Below are 17,429 nucleotides of genomic sequence, written 5' to 3'. Positions count from 1 at the left end.
CAGCACCTTGTAAATGCCCCGCCATCGCATTTGTCAGTTCGGGAGAATCTGCCACCATTTTGTCGATTTTGTCGCCTCCGCCGTTCTAACAAGCTTCCCCAAAATTCGACATTTTGTAGGGCGATGGTGTTTTCGCCTTGCCAGCATCGTACAGCCATGTTCTATTGGGCCCATGGTACATGCTCAAAGAGCTGTGTACACAGCCAGTAGACGTGATAAATATGTACCCAATTGTGAACATTTGGCCGAAAATGGCATTATCCATTAGTAATTCGTGATCCAGACAGCAGCATATAAGGGAAAGAGCGACCCGGACGTAAAAGACCCAGACCTTCGATTTGATCGCATCGTCACCCCGTCTCTGCCTTACATTTTGATTAATGATCACTTCCCCGTCTGGTGTTTAGAATATAAGACCGCCATCCATCCTCGCGCATCCCGAATCTCAATCACTACCCTTGCCTTCCAATCCAAATCCACAACTACAAACACATACACAAGTACAGCCACGCTACAACCATGGCCACCAAGAGCTTCTACGCAGTCATTGCTGGCGTCGGCGCGGGTACTGGCCGCTCAGTCGCCCTCAAATTCGCCAAGACCTACCCCGTGGCCCTCCTGGCCCGCAAGCCTGAGAGCTATCAGGATATTGTCAAGGAGATCAACGACGCCGGCGGCAAGGCTGTCGGTATCACGACGGATGTGACGGAGCAGGCGTCGTTGGAGAATGCGTTTACCGAGATCCAGAAGACCGACGGCTTTGCCGGCGCCGGACTCGCGGCTGCCATCTACAACGTCAGCGGCGGTTTCGGCGGCCGCAAGCCGTTCCTAGAGACGTCCCTTGAAGATCTCGACGCGTCCCTCGCATCAAATCCGTGAGTCCGCCTCACAGGCCCCTGTTGTGCATTTCGTTTTCGTTATTGGCATTGACACTCGTAGTCGCGGTCTCTACCTCTTTGCGAAGAGCGCCCTGCCTCTGCTCCTCAAGTCTGTGCCCGACTCGCCGAACCCGCCGACACTGCTCGTGACGGGCGCTACGGCGTCGACGCGCGGCAGCGCCTTCTTCTCGGGCTTTGCGGCCGGCAAGTTTGCCAAGCGCGGGCTGGCCCAGTCGCTGGCTCGCGAATTTCACCCGCAGGGTGTGCATGTGGCACACGCCATCATTGACGCTGTCATCGACATCCCGCGGACCAAGGGCTACAACGTCAATGGCGGCGCGCCGGACGGCAAGCTGAGCCCGGATGCGGTAAGTCGTCTCAAAGAGAAGGCCATTGACGCATGTCGAATGGCGAGAGCACAGCTAACAAGACAGATTGCCGACGAGTATTGGCACTTGCACACGCAGCATCGGTCAGGCTTCACACAGGAGATCGATCTCCGCCCGTATGTGGAGAAGTTCTAAGAAGAGGCAGGCGTACATGGCCGTGCTGAACCGAAGAGCATGATAGTTAGCTGATAGTGAAGCTACTTTGCTCCCGGATAAATATGCAAAATGGTATTACAATAACGGTTTAGGGTCACCTTTTGCGGAATGCTAGTTCAGATGGGTTGCTCATGTGGGATACTAAGATTGGTTGCTGTATTTAATTCTCGCAACCAAGGAAAACAAACGATGACGTCTCAATGCTACCAAGATTCTACATGTCCGCTTATTGCATCTAGATGTCGGCCAATGTGCCATTCTAGACAACCGTAATCCCGCGCCTCGATACACCGAGGTGAAGGAAAGCGTAGTATATAGAACAGACGAAAAATATAAAAGACTCAATAAAACGCCCGGCACCGTGAATTGGGGTTCCTTTGTCGGCCCATCCACATGGCATGCCATGATATAATATTTTTCCCATGCCCGCAAGTGGTTGCACAGTCCTGCGTTATGATTCCCATCACTGCTGCCACAAAATGCTTTTTCATCAAGAACGCTGCAGTCCGTCATCGTGTCGTACATTCGAATCGGCAATTAATGTTTGTGTGTGGCCCTGTCGAACAACAGTCGGCGGAACACGAGACAGGCGAGCGACGGCAGCCCTCCAAGAAGGACAGACATCAGATGGTGGATGCTAACCATGCCGCAGCTCTGTCTCGTAGCTTTGGTCCCGCTATCTCTCTGGTAAGGAAAGAACCACGGCGTCTCCGTAAAGACCACCCCAAGGTAAGGGTCGTTCATGTGTCTGCCTCAGCAGCTGCTGCCTCTGCAGAAGCACCAGCATCGGGGGCGACAGGCACGCCAGCCAGGCTTGCCAAGCGCTCGTCCTCCTTCTTTTGCCGCAGAGCCTCGGTCTCTTGCCGCATCGTCTCCAAGTTCCAGGCGTCGCCGTTGGTGTCGTTGTCGCCCTCGTCGTCGGAGGACGATGCCTCGTCGTCGCTGTCCATCCGCCAGTTGCCACTCTCAAACAGGGCACGACCGGTCGCCTCCTTGGCCTTGCGGGCCTGTTCCTCGGCCGCCTTCTTGTCCAGGCGATCCTTCTTCCACTTGGCAAATGTCTCGGGCGTGACAGGCGTCGACGGGCCAACAAGCTTATGGCGCTCGGATTCCAAGAATTCTTCGAGGGTGAGGGTCTTGAGGGGGGACTTGTCGAGCAGGGCCTTCTCGGCGGCGCGTTGTTCCTTGGTCTTGAGGACGAATCTGTCTGGTTAGCAGAGGGAGAACGCGATCCAAATCATTGTCAATGGCAGAGAAGGAAAGATGACGTACCCTGGTGGCAGAGCGTGCTTGTACATGCACTTGTCGCCGCCGTTGGGGCAGATCCAAAACCAGCCGTATTTGCCGTCCTCGATGGCCTCGATAAAGTATTTGCAGACCTTGTCCGTCGTCGTCCGCTGGTTGCCCTTTTTCGACATGACCACCGACCGCAGCTTCTCCTCGTCCCAGTCGGCCGATGTCTCCTTCTTCTTCGCCTCTGCCTCGTCTTCTTCCCGTGTATCCGTGTACAGACTGCGCTTCTCCGTCTTGCGCTCCACCTCCAGGTCGTGCGAGAACTTGCACTTCTTTCCCTTGTCGCAGTTGCCTTTCTTGAAGAAGATACACACCACCGTCTTGGGATCCACGCCGAAGGGCACCTTTTGGACCTGCACCGTCTTCGTCAGCATCTCCGCCTCGCGGCGTGCCTCCTCGGCCGCCTTCTTCTCGCGCTCGCGTGCCAGCTTCTCGGCCTCTTTGCGCTTCTGCTCCGGGTTGCCGCTGCTCTTCATCTGAGACGTCAGCTGCGCAATCTGTTTCTGCGCCGCACCGCCCTTCTTGTTCTTCATGCCAAAGGTCTTGTCGTCCACCAGCTTGGCCGTCGTCGGCTTGACCTTGCCGCCGCCCTTCTCATTGCGCTTGGGCGGCATCGTGAAGAATGTATGATGAAAGACGCAAAAGAAACGAGCAAAAAAAATCAAAAGAAAAAAAAACTCGGAGCTAAGATGCGTTTCACCAGCCAGAGGGTTGAATTAATCGTCGAATTCCAAGAATAAGTGGGATGGTCGTCGTTGTGGCCGTCGTCGTCAATGTACGTCGTCGTTCTATATGTTGGCAGTGTCTTGCCTTTGGATGCGGCTTTGGGGCATAAATTTTTATTGAGTGTCTTTCGCCTAGAAAAATACACTGCAAGCGTGGGGTATTTTTTAGTGACTCTTGGCGGGCAAAGGCAAAAACGACGGAACGGCAAACCGCACCAAAATTTGCCATAGTTGACGATGACTAATAATGATCACGTGTGGCTCTTCCTCCAGACACGGGCAGCAAATCGCGCCGTGAAAGCTGTCCTTCCCTGGTTGCGATCAAGCCGCCAATCCCATGAAGCTACATCTTGCATCACCACTACGCCAATTCCCATTCTACTCAACATCCCCAACCGATCGTACGGTATGGTCTATCTTAGCCCCAATTTAATCCCCTCTGAAGTAGCAATTGGAAAGCTAATTAATTCCTCACCACCAGATTCCCGTACCACACGTCGCTAAAGCTGCTCCAGTCTCTACAATCTTCATCCGACCTCCACTCCTACCGGTTCGCTCTTCAATACCGTCACAATGATTACCGACGACCAGCTGTACAATCTCGCCGTGTTCCTCGGCATCGCAGCTATGGTCCTTATCGTCGTCTACCATTTCCTCGAAGTCAACGCGGTGGAGCCGACGTCCACGCCGAGCGGCAAGACCGGCGCACAAACACAAGCAGCAAACAAGGCGTCAAGATAAGCGATGGCGAAATTGAACTGATGGCCGGCCAGCAGGTGCTACCTCCAGCGGCCGAAGAAGAGCGGCCAATCCAATAAGGAACATGGCAGTTGCCGCCGCAGGGACGGAGGCACAGTGATGGGCCCCGATGCTCCGCTAAGGGTGTTACTTGCTCTGGCACATCGCAGCTTACGGGCATTCGACCGTTTGCTTGGGTAGGGGTCGAAAAGGACAGTCTGGGACCATGAAAAGGATTTTTGCACACATTGTTGTTGTAATTATATCTGCACGGCGTCTACATTTGTTTTCTGCTTTCTCTTTTGGCGTGCAATAATCAAGAGCGAACTTTCTGAACAGCTAGGATCTATACGATATATCCGGTCCGTGCCATATATACATGTGCGAAATAATAGTAGACAATGTGCATACATGTCGTGAGATACTCTGAATCACCTTGTCGATTGGATGCTCTCCGCTGACGAGGCCTCACACATGGAGACAGGGTGCTGCGCTAGCAATTGCTATTGGCTGCCGGCGCCCTGACTGAAGCGAGGAACGGCTGCTGAGTCATTCCAAATACAGTTAGCCCCAAACCGTAAAGCCCCATGGCTACCTGTTGCCTCCTGCAAGGAAGGGACTCGCCCCTTTTCGGGCGGCCTGAGTTTTGCCTACCAAACACCTGAGGCCGACAAACCCTGTGACTGGTCTCCTCCCTTGCTTCTGCCCTCCGTTTTCTCTCTTCTCGTCGCTCCTCTCACTTTTCACTCCTCTCTCTCTTCCATCCATCAACACAACCTGCAAACGACATTTTTTCTTTCTTTATCCCACGACTGCAGCCAACTTCGACAGTCCTATTTATCTTCCTACTGTTTTATCCTTCATTCCATTTTCCCTTTCTCTTCCCTGCCAAACCAGACCTTTCCCTGCCGCGAGCGCAATTTTTTCCGCTCGTAAACAGTCTTACTTTATCCATCGCTTCACGTCGCGCTTTTCCCGTCGACTGCTCATTTCGCTCTTATCCCGAAGGAGATCTCTGCGCTTCGCAGGCCCTTCGTTGTTTACGAACAGCCATTTCTTCTGCCACCTCTCTCCCAACTTCTCTTCCGCCACCCACCAACACATCACCCAAGATGTCCAGCAAGCTCGACCAGTCGCTCGACGACATTCTGTCGAACCAGCGCAAGACTGCTGGCAACAACCGCCGTCGCTCTGTTCGCCGTTCGACTGGCCCGGCCAAGCCGGCGCCTGCCGGTGGTGTTCAGAAGAACACCAAGCCTACTCGTGGCAACAACAAGTCTACCCCTTCCAAGCCGCAGGGCGCTGTCGGGGAGAGCAAGATTGTGGTCAGCAACCTGGTACGTGACTCTTTTGTCCCAGTGGCCTGTTTTGGCTTTTGTTCTTCGATCGTTTGTCCTATCCTTCACACATCAGCTAATATTTGATAGCCCAAGGATGTGTCTGAGGCCCAGATCAAGGTATGTTTCCGCTGAGGCCGTTTTTCCGCGTTTGGAATTTTCGACAACATCTTCCATCGCTCCGTCAACCGACGTCGTCGTCGCGTCTATTCCCTTGTCCGATAGTGGGTTTATTGTTCCGACTCCCAAGTCCGAACGGCCCTAAGAGATGTTGCAAAGCGCCCGGTGCGCTCATCTCGCATTTCCACATAAGTCCTAGAGTCGAATCGTCGCGCTGCCATGTCAGTCTCCTTCCATCGATTGTTTCGCCATTTGTGCGGCCATCGCTTGTATTGGAAGTTTCGAGCAATCAGATCATCCCTGCCGCGCAAGTATCGAACACTGTCTTGAGGCAGCCTGGCAAGCTCCCATAAGTACAGTTGTTTTGGCGCTGGCAATATGCGGAGGTCTTTGGCTGTTGACATACTGTCAGCATAGTCTACGGCGCTACCTCCTCCATGGCAGTGTGAGCAAGGATGGTCTTGTTTTGGCTGGTCACCAAAAAACCGATCTCATTCCTTTTCCCTGGCAAGCAAACGCAGTGCGCGACAACGGGGGCTCCTTATCATTTATTTCGGTTTTGTCGATACATCCGAAGTGTATCCCTTCGATCACCGCACCTCTCGGATCCTTTTAGAGCAACAGGTTGTATGAGAGATAAACAGCGACTGTGGCAGCGTGGCAGGGAAGCACGCACAGTCAATGACGGAAGTACGCGTTTATCTCGGATGACGGTTTTCAGAAAGCTGGCTTAACAGCGGCTCGGAAACTTGACACACCACATGGCGGCCCTTTCATTTCGCAGCACTTCACTGTCGCCTGGGATATGGCTCAACAAGGAAGGTTTGCGCGAACTGGCCGCACAGTTGCGACGACAAAAGGTTCCGCTGGTTGGTACATGGCTGGAATGCGCCTCGCCCCATCGAATTCGAGATATTATGTCAGATTTCTGAGGACGATTTACTCGGGACCTGTTTTCCTTTGATTCCCGGAAGGGATGTCCGCCCATTTCGCTGTTTTACGCTCACTGCTATGCTCTGCTTTACCCTTTGTTCCGGATGACGAAGTTTTATGTTTCCCTCTGTCGGACCCCATCGGTATCAGATATCGGAAGGCCACTCTTTTCGACTATTATGATTGCTATGGCTGGATCCAGCACATCAAGACCCGGACCCTGTTGGCGACGATCATTTGGAACGACAATGGATATGATGCAAGATTTCGACTAGCTTGCTATTTTCTGTCCTCGAACTAATCAATTAACCACTGCGAACAGGATTACTTTGGTCAGGCTGTTGGTCAGGTCAAGAGAGTCGAGCTATCGTATGGCCCTGGTGGCGTCAGCCGTGGTATCGCCACAGTCGTGTTCCACCACGCCGACGGCGCCAGCAAGGCTTTCTCTGAGCTGAACGGTCTGCTTATCGACAACCGTGCTGTGAAGGTGAGAAAATAATTTGGTACGGCCCTACCGGGCATTGCAAGACCTTTACTAACTGTGACATTATAGGTCGAGGTTGTCGTTGCCAAGGCCGAGCTTATCCCTCAGCCGAAGCCTCTGGGCCAGCGCATCACGCAGCCCAAAGCACAGCCCAAGTCCGCCGCCACTGACAAGCGTGCTGGTAACGCTGCCAAGGGAGCTGGCAACCAGAAGGCCAACAACCAGAACAACGGCAACAAGAAGCCCGGCCAGGGTCGTCGTGCGCGTAGCGCCCGCCCGGCCAAGAAGACCGCCGAGGAGCTTGACTCGGAGATGGCCGACTACTTTGTTAGCAATGGTACGGCCACGAACGGCACTACTGCCCCGGCCGCCGCTCCCGCCGCCGCCGCTGCCGCCCCTGCGGCAGCGACCGCTGACGCCCCGATGGACGACGATATTATGTAAAGAAGTATTTGCGACATATTCGGAAGCAGTTCCGACCATGGGCCGGATATCGACGGTGTTTGGAATGGGAGCCGGAATGTGGCTGAGAGAATGGAGGACAACACAACACAAATCTCTTTAATTTGGTCTTTTCTAAACACTTTTTATTTCGGACGGGAAGGACAGGTTTTTTTATTATTTTGTTCCGTCCCTTGTTGCTTTTCGGGGTATGCGTTTCTGTTTTTTCGGTGTTATTTATTCGGCTCCTTACATAGAATGCTACCGAGGTTGAGCACCATTTGTTGTTCCTCCAGACGTGAAGAATATTCCCAAACGGGCGGAGAGTGTGCTTTCGAGTTTAAATGCCATTGCCCTGGTCGTGATGGTAAGTGACGCATCCCGTATATGCACCAGCTTCTGCGGAGTGTCCTCGTCCCTTTACACACGCTACGATGCCGACGTAGTTAAATACGCATGCGTATTCGGAGAATTCAGTATGCGATATTTTTAGTCCTCACTTTTGGGAAAAATGCGAATACAAAGCAAAATGCCCCACGCAAGTGACGACAGAGAAGATGACTAGGTCACAGCAGACACCCAGAATGACATTGATGTAAAATTTGTGACGTTTCTCTCATTCCCATTTCTACTCGTTGCTCACTCTGTCTTAAAACTATTGTCCCCCCCACCTTCGGTACGCCTTCTTTTCCACAAATCCTAACACCGGACACTGAAGAAACAAAACAGGCGAAATAAACATAAAAAATTTGATTACCGGCTTTCCTTTTTTTCTTTGACAAAATAGGTCGTCGCGTTTCCTAAATTTTTCACTGTGCTGAAACAATAAAAGGCCCTTGGTCAAAATCACCATGTAACCCATTTATGCCGACTTTGCTGGTTCAGCAGCAGCCTCCTCACCCTCCAGGGCGGGCATTTCGTCGTCGTCGTCGTCGTCGCCCTCGCCCTCGCCCTCGCCCTCGGCGCCCTCGGCGCCCTCGGCGCCCTCGTCCTCCTCCTCGCCACCGAAGCCACCGGCACCGCCGAGCTTGGAGAAGTCGATGCCGCCAAAGTCGCCTGCGTGGTTTAGGGGTTAGCCTGTGTTCCTCAATCACCATCACAGGATACAGGAATCGCATGGGATCAACTGTACTTACCACCCATGCCGGGCATGCCGCCCATGCCGCCCATGCCACCGCCCATGCCGCCCATGCCGCCAAACTGGGAGAAGTCGTCTGCGGGGGCCTCGTCCTGCTCGTCCTCGTCGACCCACTTGTCAAAGTCGGTCTTGAGGAAGTGGACCTTCTTGGCGTCCTTGAGCAGGCGCGGCCAGTACTCCTCCTTGAGCTCCTTCTTGACCAGCTTCAGCTCGACGGAGCGGGAGGTGTGGTTGACCTTGCTGGCGGCCTCGTCGATCTCGGCATAGAGGTCGAGGGTGACCTGGTACGTGCGCTTCAGGGTCTTGGAGAAGCCCTTGAAAGAGACACTGCTGGGCTTGAGGGAGATCTCGGCTTGGGAGGGGTCGGCATCAGGGACGACAATGGTCAGGTAGATGAAGTTCTTCTCGGCGTCATCCTTGGAGGAGCGCTGGGCCCAGAGGACTGTTTTGGAGGGGCGTGGATGTCAGTGTCGGTTGCGCTTTAAACAAGAGACGAGTATCCTCAAATCCAAAGCGCCATCGCAAAGGAGTTTGCGTTTCGGCCGGAAAAAAGGGAGGAGGGGAGCGTCGGTGACGTCGTCAACTCTCTGCTGCCCCTTTCCGCTTTCCGCTCTCCGCGTCAATGGCCGTTCGGGCGATCGGCCGGTTCAAGGAGTCTGGGGGGTCAGGGACATGAATGGGACAGCTTACCCTCGGGGGTGTATGTTTCGGCAGACATGGTGAAGAAGTGAGATGATAAGCTTAGAGCTTGGTGGCAAAGGAAGTCGTCGACCGGAGAGAGGCGATGGTGAAGCGAAAAATAGGGTGGCAGCGAAAGCTGAAATGCGAAAGATGCAAAGCTATGCGAGAAGTAGCGGACGAAACAGGTCGAGCTGGTGGGATATTTGCTGGCGACACTTTGAGAATTGGTAGGTAGAAGAAGAGGAATACAATGAGGTTCGCTTTTTGTTGCAAAAAAGAGGCAAGCAGAGGTTGTCGATGATGGCCCGTGGCTTACGATTTTTGCAGTGTTTGCTATGGTGGAGCCGCAGGCGGTCGCTGTTGGCTGAGGAGAGCGATCGAATGCGTGCGTTGTGGGCGGGCGAGAGAAGGAGGGCGGGGGGGCAGAAGGTTGGTGGAAGTGCAAGGAAGCACAAAGATTCACCTAGACTGGAGCAGGACCCAGAGAAGCAGGAGGAACGGGGCGACACCGTCCCCAGTACAGTGCCGTAGTGCTGTGTTGTTTCTGCAGGCACTGTGCAGCTGCCATCTGCGTAGCTCTTGTAAAGACCCCGCAGGTGGGCCGTCTCATGTATTTCTACCCGCCAACTAGCTGCGCCTGGTACCTATAGGGCAAGTGGCTCACAGAGCGGGCACGGAGTGAAAAGTAGGAGCGATTAAGAGGCCTCGACATTCCTCACAGTGCGCAAAGCCTACAGCGACGTAGGCTGCCCCGCAACCAAGGCCACGAAAGGCGATGGCTCCATAGAAAGGGCTGTACTCCGGTGTAGGCACCACTCATCGGTGCGACGTGATAGGCACTGGAGTACCATACAGTACAGTAGCCAGGAACAGAAGCGTACCTGTGATATGTGAAAAGAGCCTGAGAGCGTCCGACATCCGTGCTATTTTTGCATCAAGTTGGACGTCAAAAGCCATATATCTTGGTATCCTATCCAACTGTAAACCTGTGGCCGGGGACTGGATTGTATCGAAAGGCCTCTGAGCCAGGTGTTTCTGAATATGTGAACGAACCGGATCATTTCAGAGTCTTGTCTCCAAGCACGAGACAATAATATGATGCGGGATTATATAAGTGAACTATTGTATTTGTCCAAAGGAAAGGAGACTACCCAAACTTGGTGCCTTCCGCGAACTACAAAATTATTCTCAAGAAAGAACGATGCGGCTGCACCTTTGTGCCCGCCCATTTGCATATGCACCAATTGGTGGGCCGGTTCGGCCATATCGCTATCAGCACGTGCGCAGCGAGCAAGGCAGAAGCGGCCCTCCAGAGACGGCGCAAAATAGTGCCCCGCGGAAAGAACGTCACCGAAAGGCCAAGCGCCCATTCCAATGATTCCAACGTCCTCTGAACCGACCACCGCCACATTCACAACCGCAAACACGACCGCAATCGCAGACTTTGGCAACAAGGCATTGCCTTCCTCCGGACTTCTTCATAGGGGCATTCCGATCAAGCCCTCTACCGGATACGAATCAACACTGCCTGCGCAGCTCCAGTGCCTCTTCCACGGCGACGCCAGACAAGTGGGATCCTCCTCAATCCCCAAACTCTACGTCAAAGGAATCCCCGACGACATCTCTTCCGTCCATCGCAAAAAAGGTCTCGAGGACCAAGGGTACACTCTATCCATTGTACGACTCGCGGCTTCTCACACCGTTTGCGCTCGTGGTCATACGGGAGCACGTCAGAGGGGGAGGCTGGGACAAGCTATCACGAAGCAGTAAACAGAGGGCGGCAACGACGACGAGGAAAGGCACTACCAGAACACTATCAAAGTACATGTTGCTGGTGGCGCACACCGCAAGTATACTTGGCGGCAATGGACAACATCCGGGCCCTGTTCCAGAAGCCTGACCCGCAGGCGCAGGTATGCAATTTTGACCGTGCTGCGATCCTTTTCGCGGTGGTGTCTTTTTGCTCGGCACCAATCAGCTAACGAAACGCGCGCGTCTTGTCTCTTGTAGCTTCGGAAATGCAACACACTCCTGCGCTCCAACATGCGCAAAATCGACCGCGACATTGCCAATGCCAAGCGCGCCGAAATCACCACAAAAAACCTCATCATCCAGGCCGACCGCCGCGCCCAGCGTGATCCCTCCCGCGCCAAACAGGCGCAACGCGAGGTCCGCGACTTTGCGCGCGAACTCGTGCGGGCCCGCCGCACGTCGGCGCGCCTCGTGACCGGCCGTGCCCAGCTCAACAGCGTCCAGATGCAGGTCAGCGAGGCCTTTGCGATGCGCAAGATCGAGGGGTCCATCCGCGCCAGCGTCGGCGTCATGCGCGACGTCAACCAGCTGATCCGCCTGCCCGAGCTCGCGGGCACGATGCAGGAGCTGAGCGTGGAGCTCATGAAGGCCGGGATCGTGGAGGAAATGGTCAACGAGACGCTGCCCGAAGACGACGCCGCCCTGTTCGAGGACGAGGACGTGGCCGAGGCCGACAGCGAGGTCGACCGCGTGCTCAGCGAGATTCTGAAAGACCGCATGGCCGCGACGGGCCCGGTGCTGCCGTCGACGCCCGTCGGCACAACCCCCGTACCGGCGGCGGCCGCCGAACCCGCTGTGCCGGTGGCGCGCAGCAAGGTCGCCATTGCCGAGGGCGGCCCCAACGGGGACGAGGACGAAGAGGACGAGGAGGACACGGAGGCCATGATGGCGCAGATGCGCAACAGGCTGGAGTCTCTGCGGAGCTGAGCGGCGTGGAGTGGGGGGTTATGTGTTGTTCATTTCTATACCTGTTGGATGTGGTCGTCGTCATGTGTCATGTGTCGCTCTGTCTTTCTCTCGTTGCTTCTTTCTTTCCTGTTTGATTTTGGGCTCTTGTTCATTACGCGCGGCGTTCACTTGGGTCCCGTTCAGTTTCATTTACTCCTGGCTCTTTTTGCTTTTTGCTTGTCCTTCTCATCTGCATATGCATGCGCGTGGGTCGCCACTTTATATTCTCGCTCTACTGGATTGGAGCATATACACAATATAATCCCAAGTCTCTGTGGACTCTCTGAGCAACGATCATGTACTCTCCTATCATCACGATGGCAGCACGGCATTCGCTCTGTAACCGTCTCACTTTCACTCTCGCCATTATAAAAGTGGTAGCGGTCTCGTCCGTTCAGCGGGAAAACGGCTCCTCATAGCTGGAAGGAAATGGCAACACAGACTCGAACCAAGAGCATCAAGCGGTAAATTCACTAGGTGCTCTGTTGATGATACAAGTCCATCGTGACCGGCACATAATTTTGAATCGCTGTAGAACACCCATCTTGGACGGTCAACATCACGGTGCTTATGCCCTCCCTACGACGATGACCTTATGCCCAGGTCGGGCGTTTTCACTCGAGCCTCCCAGTAAATACTATCAAACTGGGTCTGTGTCGTTTCCAAGTCCTCGGCTTGTCAACTTAATATGCCTTCATTTTGTTGGACTGTTTCTACAATGAAAACTACTGGCCTCAGCTGCAAAGATTGCCAAAACACAAGGAATATCCCCTTTGTCGTTCTCACTTCATGGCGATGCATCCTCCTCTATCACCAACGTGCACCGTTGAAGAAGGCCCGATCCCTCTCGTGGTTGGCCTTATGTAGAGAGGCAAGGGAGCGGAGTTTGAAACAGTTGTGTTATCCAGAGAAAGCGGTCGTGTCGTACACATCACTCCTAATGCTGGATAACCCTCCTTGCCTCTGGACTCCCTGAAATAGACGTCCAACCCTCAGAGGAAGACGAACACGACAGACACGTCGTACCAAGATATTGAATCTCGTTGCTTGGCGACTTTGATTATATTTAGACATACGAGCAACAGGAGGCAAAATGCGATTGGGCCTTGATAGCAACGATGGACACAAATAGTTGCGTTCCTGCACGCGATAGTAAGAACAAACAAACTTCAAGTAAAGAAGACTCATTGAGTCGTTTTCGGCCATTTGTCGATCCATGACCGTTCGAGTGTCTGTTTCCGGCTGCGCTGCTTCTTTGGGGTTGTTGTCCCAGAGTGTCTATTTTTACCACTCGGAGTGGGCTTGTGAGAGGAGGATGTGGGAGCCGCTTTGCGCAGGGCGCGTGATGAGCCCTTTCTGCCTGTCGCGCCCTCCCGCTTCCCTAGTCCCCGCGGTGGCCCCCAGCGGCCCGTCACCTGGTCTATTTGTTGATCAACCTTTCAACTTTACTCGAACTTGAGTTGCATGTTGTTTTCTTCTCGCTTTCAAGCACTTTGCTCTGGAGGACATCCTGTAGGGGTCTAAGGCTGTATCCTTTCCCGTCTCCCTTTCTTGTCCAGTCTGTTTACCGACCACGGCTTAGAAACAGACCGAAAGTCCTCGACAATCACTTGGCCGTCGCGTCTTGAGCGATTCCATCACACAATAAAGGAGCAGACGTCCAAATCCCTTGCAAGAAAGGAAAACCAACCGTGGGGGGTGGCACGGGCGCACTGAGCACATCACCGACCTGCCCCAACGGGGACGCGAACCAAACACGCGCCTCGTTGCCACTCCTGGAGGTCACCCTCAATCTCTCGGTGTGTGTGATTGTGATAAAATAGAGAGTGAGAAAAGGGGGAGAGGGGGGTGCTCGAGGGGATCATGAGCGTATCACATCGTGACAGCCAGAGGGGGACGAAGGAGACGCGCGACAGGACGTCTTGCCGGGTTATTGGTCACCAGGCCGTTCGATTTCATCCAATTGCAGGCCACTGCCGTGCACCCTATTTTCTTTCCTCCCCGTGAGCAGTTTGACGAGACAGTCGTATTTTCTCAGCGTCCAATTGGTTCTACCGAACGCTTTCTCGAGAGTGTCTGCCTTGTGAAATACAATTGGCCGAGGTGGGCGCTCTTTGGTCAGCGTGGCCAAGCTTCCGTGATGACTATTTTTCGATGCGAAAAAAGCGACGCTTTGCTTCTCGTCTTTCGTTCGTCATTGGTCTTCTTCTTACTTCCTCCCTATTATGGCAGCCGGTAAGACTGAGACCCCAAATCTTTTATTTTTGAAATTAAACCAACACCATTTTCTGCCCTTGCAACAACTACCAACAGAGTCAATCCAGAGTGAATACAATCGTTGGAGTGGAGGGGCGTGGCGTTCAGGCTGTGCAAAGGCCGCCGTGCCGCTTTGATGCACGCGAAGAAGAGTCATCACCAGAAAGCCTGCAGACCGTTTTGTCGTTGCATTTGTCCGGGGTTTTCACACCCGTGCTTGTGAATGAGTGATTTGTGCTTTGTATGGCCTGTGATGTGACCAGTGGAAGGTGAAACTGTGACCAAGGTTGTGATGAAAGTGCAATGTGGTGTTTTCTCAAGACATGCTCTTCCTGCTAATGTGGGAATACCATCGCGACAATTATTCACCCCTTTCAACCCACCCGAATTCGCAAACAAAAGAAAACAAACTCTGCGCTGGTCGTAAGATGATGACAGTTGACAAATCCGTTTGCCCAACCGTGTCAGTGTCAGCCTTTGACTCTCAACCTCAGCGCTTGTTTGGTTTCTTCTTTTCTCCTGAACCTCACATTTATCTCCTGTCTTCTTTTCTTTTTCTCTTTTTCTTTTTCTATTTCATGTTTCATTTATTTTCATTTTCATTTGATTTTCATTTGATTTTCATTCCTTTCTTTGTCTTCTTCGTCCACGTTCCCCAACACTGCGCTTCGTCTGTCGGTGTACGCCGTTTTCCCGTCCTGCACGATACCCCCTCTTCGTTCTTCGCTGTCCCCCACGCATTTCTTGTTTTCACCCCTCCGTCTCCTCCAGACTGTCGTCGCCCAATCTCTTCCGTCTTTTCCCATAACCCCCCATCCCCCCTCCTCATCGTGTTGTTCAGTCTCCTCCAATCGCCAGCCCGATCACCCAAAAAACGGTGAGCAAGTAAGGAAGAGAAAGCGAATCAGACACGAGTGTAAACGGCTCGACACCGCCATTTCAGCTTCTGTCAATCACACGCCCCTCCTTGCAACGGGCCCAGCCCAAAAACTGAGATGTACACTGTCTCCTGTGTGCTGACATTTGTGACTTGGAGGCACAGCTCGAACGCAGTGGTCGAGCTGACGCACGGCGCGTGTGTTGGAAAGAACATGGAAAGGCGATGTGACGAAACGGGCAAAACTGTGCCGTAAAATCCCGGGTTACTGGGTTTGTTGGTGAGTCGTTGACCACCAGGCACAACTCAACGGTCACCACCCAGCACAGCCCTCTAGTCTGTACTGGGTAATTTTGTGCTCCGTAATCAAACTTTTCTCTTCCGTCCCCTGCCGATGGCAATGGTAACAGCGCTGAGCGAGACCGTTTGAAACGTTACAGAGACAATATGGAGATATGAGATGGGCAGGAAACTGGCCGCAGTAGGGAAACGCCTTGCCGGGAGATAAGGGGAGAGTGGCGAGTGACACGACACCTTTCGCCTGGCTTACTCTTTGATCATCCTGGCAGGATCCCTCCGTAATACGCGTGCTTCTCGTGCTTCTTCAGTGAGTGTCTTGTGTCCGCGGGATCATTCTCGTACTCTATTTTCTGCCCGACATATTGCCGTGGCCGCAGCCGCAGCTTGTTATCCGGGCACATCCCGTTGGCAGATGGCTGCTTGGCTGTCTCATTCCGTTACACAAACGGAACTTTTGGAAGCCCGCTTCTGTCTGCTGCCGTCTTGTTCTCTTTTCTTTTCTTCGCTGGCGGTCAAGAAGCTCGCAATCTGACGTGCAGTGCGTGTTTCTGTCATACAGCATAGATTGTCGCAGGAAAGAAAAGAAAAAAACACTGGGAGCAAGGATGAAACGGAACTGCGGCCGCTGCATACATCGCTCCGGAGCCATCATCCGTCGCCGCGGGTCTTGGTCCGTCGCTTGTTCTGTTTGTATCTTACAGCATGGCAACGGAGAGACGGACGAAAAACAGCGCTCGAACCGAAGCGTGGGAGGGGCGTGTCCAAGGCCGGCCTCTCGACACGTATCCATTCGCTCCTGACGCCCACGGTCATCCCACGGCCACATCCCCTCGGCCTCTTCTATTGCAGTCGTACTCTGAGTCGCGCTGTCCACTCCCAATTTAATAAGAAACATGTCACGAACATCCGTCTCGTTACCAGGTCTCCCCACGTCCTTCACCGACAAGGGCATGCTGCTGGGGAACGAGACGACGAATGAGCGCGGGAACGTGGGATCGTGGGAGGTGCCTGTTTTGCTACGTGGGGAAGGACGGAGAGGTGGAGGTGAGCAGGAGCTTGGGATAAAGCGACGAATGTTTAAATCGGTTTCCGCCATGGACGAGGGGGGACATTGCGTCGGTCTGGCGCGCGGGATAGAGCGCGGGAGGTCTGAGTAGACATGATACCACCGGGCAACGTGGGATGCAGTAGAAAAGTATGGAAGCACGCCACGAAAACGGTGGGACGTTTGGTGCTCGGTGGGAGGTCAGGAAAGGCGAGGCAATTGTGTGGGCTTTGCCAGCCCTCGTCTTGAGTGTACATATTTCGTACATCCCACGCCCCCACGCCGTGGGGGAGAAAGTGGTAATCTCCCAGCCAGGTCAGTCCCACCATCTCCCTCCCCGTCCTCTCGCTTCTCATCTGGCCCACTGTGACCGTCCTCTTGGGTGCTTGCAGGACCCAAATCCCAAGGTGCATGCATACGGTTGTATTCCAAGAATCGAGCTGCAGCCACTGTCTCGCGGTCGGAAGCTCTCCCCGTCGGCTCCTGAAGTGAAGAAGTTGGCGAGCCCCTGACCGAAAGCCAAGAGGGTGCAGTATTGGGTGCCATTGGGACAGGGACCCGCTACACAAAGCATCTGGTCTCCAGAGCAAGGGCATCTCCAGGATAGTTTGTGGTGGCACTCCGTAAGTCCCTCAGCTCAGTCCCAAGACCGAGGAAAGGGGTCGGCGGGGGTCAATCCTTTGGCCTTTCATGTTTCCATCTTATCATTTTTCTCTCATATCTACATTTTCTCTGTTGGGTTTCATTGAAGCTGAAGGATGGCGGCCATTGGACGCAGAGAAAAGGGGCATGAGCCGTGGTCGCCCACCATCGTGCTTTGCTTTCGTTTTGTTTTCTGTTTCACAGCATGGTCAACCGACTGGTCAGGATGATTCTGT

The 17,429-nt window shown here is 53.7% G+C and overlaps 6 protein-coding genes across 6 annotated transcripts; 4 read left to right on the top strand and 2 right to left on the bottom strand.

Moving 5' to 3' along the window:
• Nucleotides 1–519: 519 nt before the first annotated feature.
• SPBR_03987 (short chain dehydrogenase) lies at nt 520–1,402 on the top strand (the record flags this gene model as incomplete). The annotated part of the gene is made up of 3 exons (XM_040762275.1): nt 520–875; nt 940–1,246; nt 1,313–1,402. The coding sequence occupies 3 exons, from the start codon at nt 520–522 to the stop codon at nt 1,400–1,402; spliced, it is 753 nt and encodes a 250-aa protein (XP_040623207.1).
• A 761-nt stretch (nt 1,403–2,163) lies between these two features.
• On the bottom strand, nt 2,164–3,330 carry SPBR_03962 (ccch zinc finger DNA-binding protein; the record flags this gene model as incomplete). The annotated part of the gene is made up of 2 exons (XM_040762250.1): nt 2,164–2,626; nt 2,696–3,330. 2 exons carry the CDS (start codon nt 3,328–3,330, stop codon nt 2,164–2,166), a joined length of 1,098 nt encoding a protein of 365 aa, XP_040623206.1.
• A 1,961-nt stretch (nt 3,331–5,291) lies between these two features.
• SPBR_04019 (uncharacterized protein) lies at nt 5,292–5,651 on the top strand (the record flags this gene model as incomplete). The annotated part of the gene is made up of 2 exons (XM_040762306.1): nt 5,292–5,516; nt 5,607–5,651. 2 exons carry the CDS (start codon nt 5,292–5,294, stop codon nt 5,649–5,651), a joined length of 270 nt encoding a protein of 89 aa, XP_040623205.1.
• A 746-nt stretch (nt 5,652–6,397) lies between these two features.
• SPBR_03968 (uncharacterized protein) lies at nt 6,398–7,497 on the top strand (the record flags this gene model as incomplete). The annotated part of the gene is made up of 3 exons (XM_040762256.1): nt 6,398–6,505; nt 6,892–7,056; nt 7,123–7,497. 3 exons carry the CDS (start codon nt 6,398–6,400, stop codon nt 7,495–7,497), a joined length of 648 nt encoding a protein of 215 aa, XP_040623204.1.
• An 859-nt stretch (nt 7,498–8,356) lies between these two features.
• SPBR_03978 (protein wos2) lies at nt 8,357–9,350 on the bottom strand (the record flags this gene model as incomplete). The annotated part of the gene is made up of 3 exons (XM_040762266.1): nt 8,357–8,550; nt 8,631–9,074; nt 9,323–9,350. The coding sequence occupies 3 exons, from the start codon at nt 9,348–9,350 to the stop codon at nt 8,357–8,359; spliced, it is 666 nt and encodes a 221-aa protein (XP_040623203.1).
• A 1,828-nt stretch (nt 9,351–11,178) lies between these two features.
• On the top strand, nt 11,179–12,052 carry SPBR_03989 (charged multivesicular body protein 3; the record flags this gene model as incomplete). Its single annotated transcript, XM_040762277.1, has 2 exons — nt 11,179–11,226; nt 11,324–12,052. 2 exons carry the CDS (start codon nt 11,179–11,181, stop codon nt 12,050–12,052), a joined length of 777 nt encoding a protein of 258 aa, XP_040623202.1.
• Nucleotides 12,053–17,429: the final 5,377 nt, after the last annotated feature.

Source organism: Sporothrix brasiliensis (assembly GCF_000820605.1).
Source record: "Sporothrix brasiliensis 5110 chromosome Unknown Cont12, whole genome shotgun sequence".
NCBI lineage: Eukaryota > Fungi > Ascomycota > Sordariomycetes > Ophiostomatales > Ophiostomataceae > Sporothrix > Sporothrix brasiliensis.
Note: the sequence above shows the minus strand (reverse complement) of the source record. Positions and strands in the feature narration are given on the sequence as shown.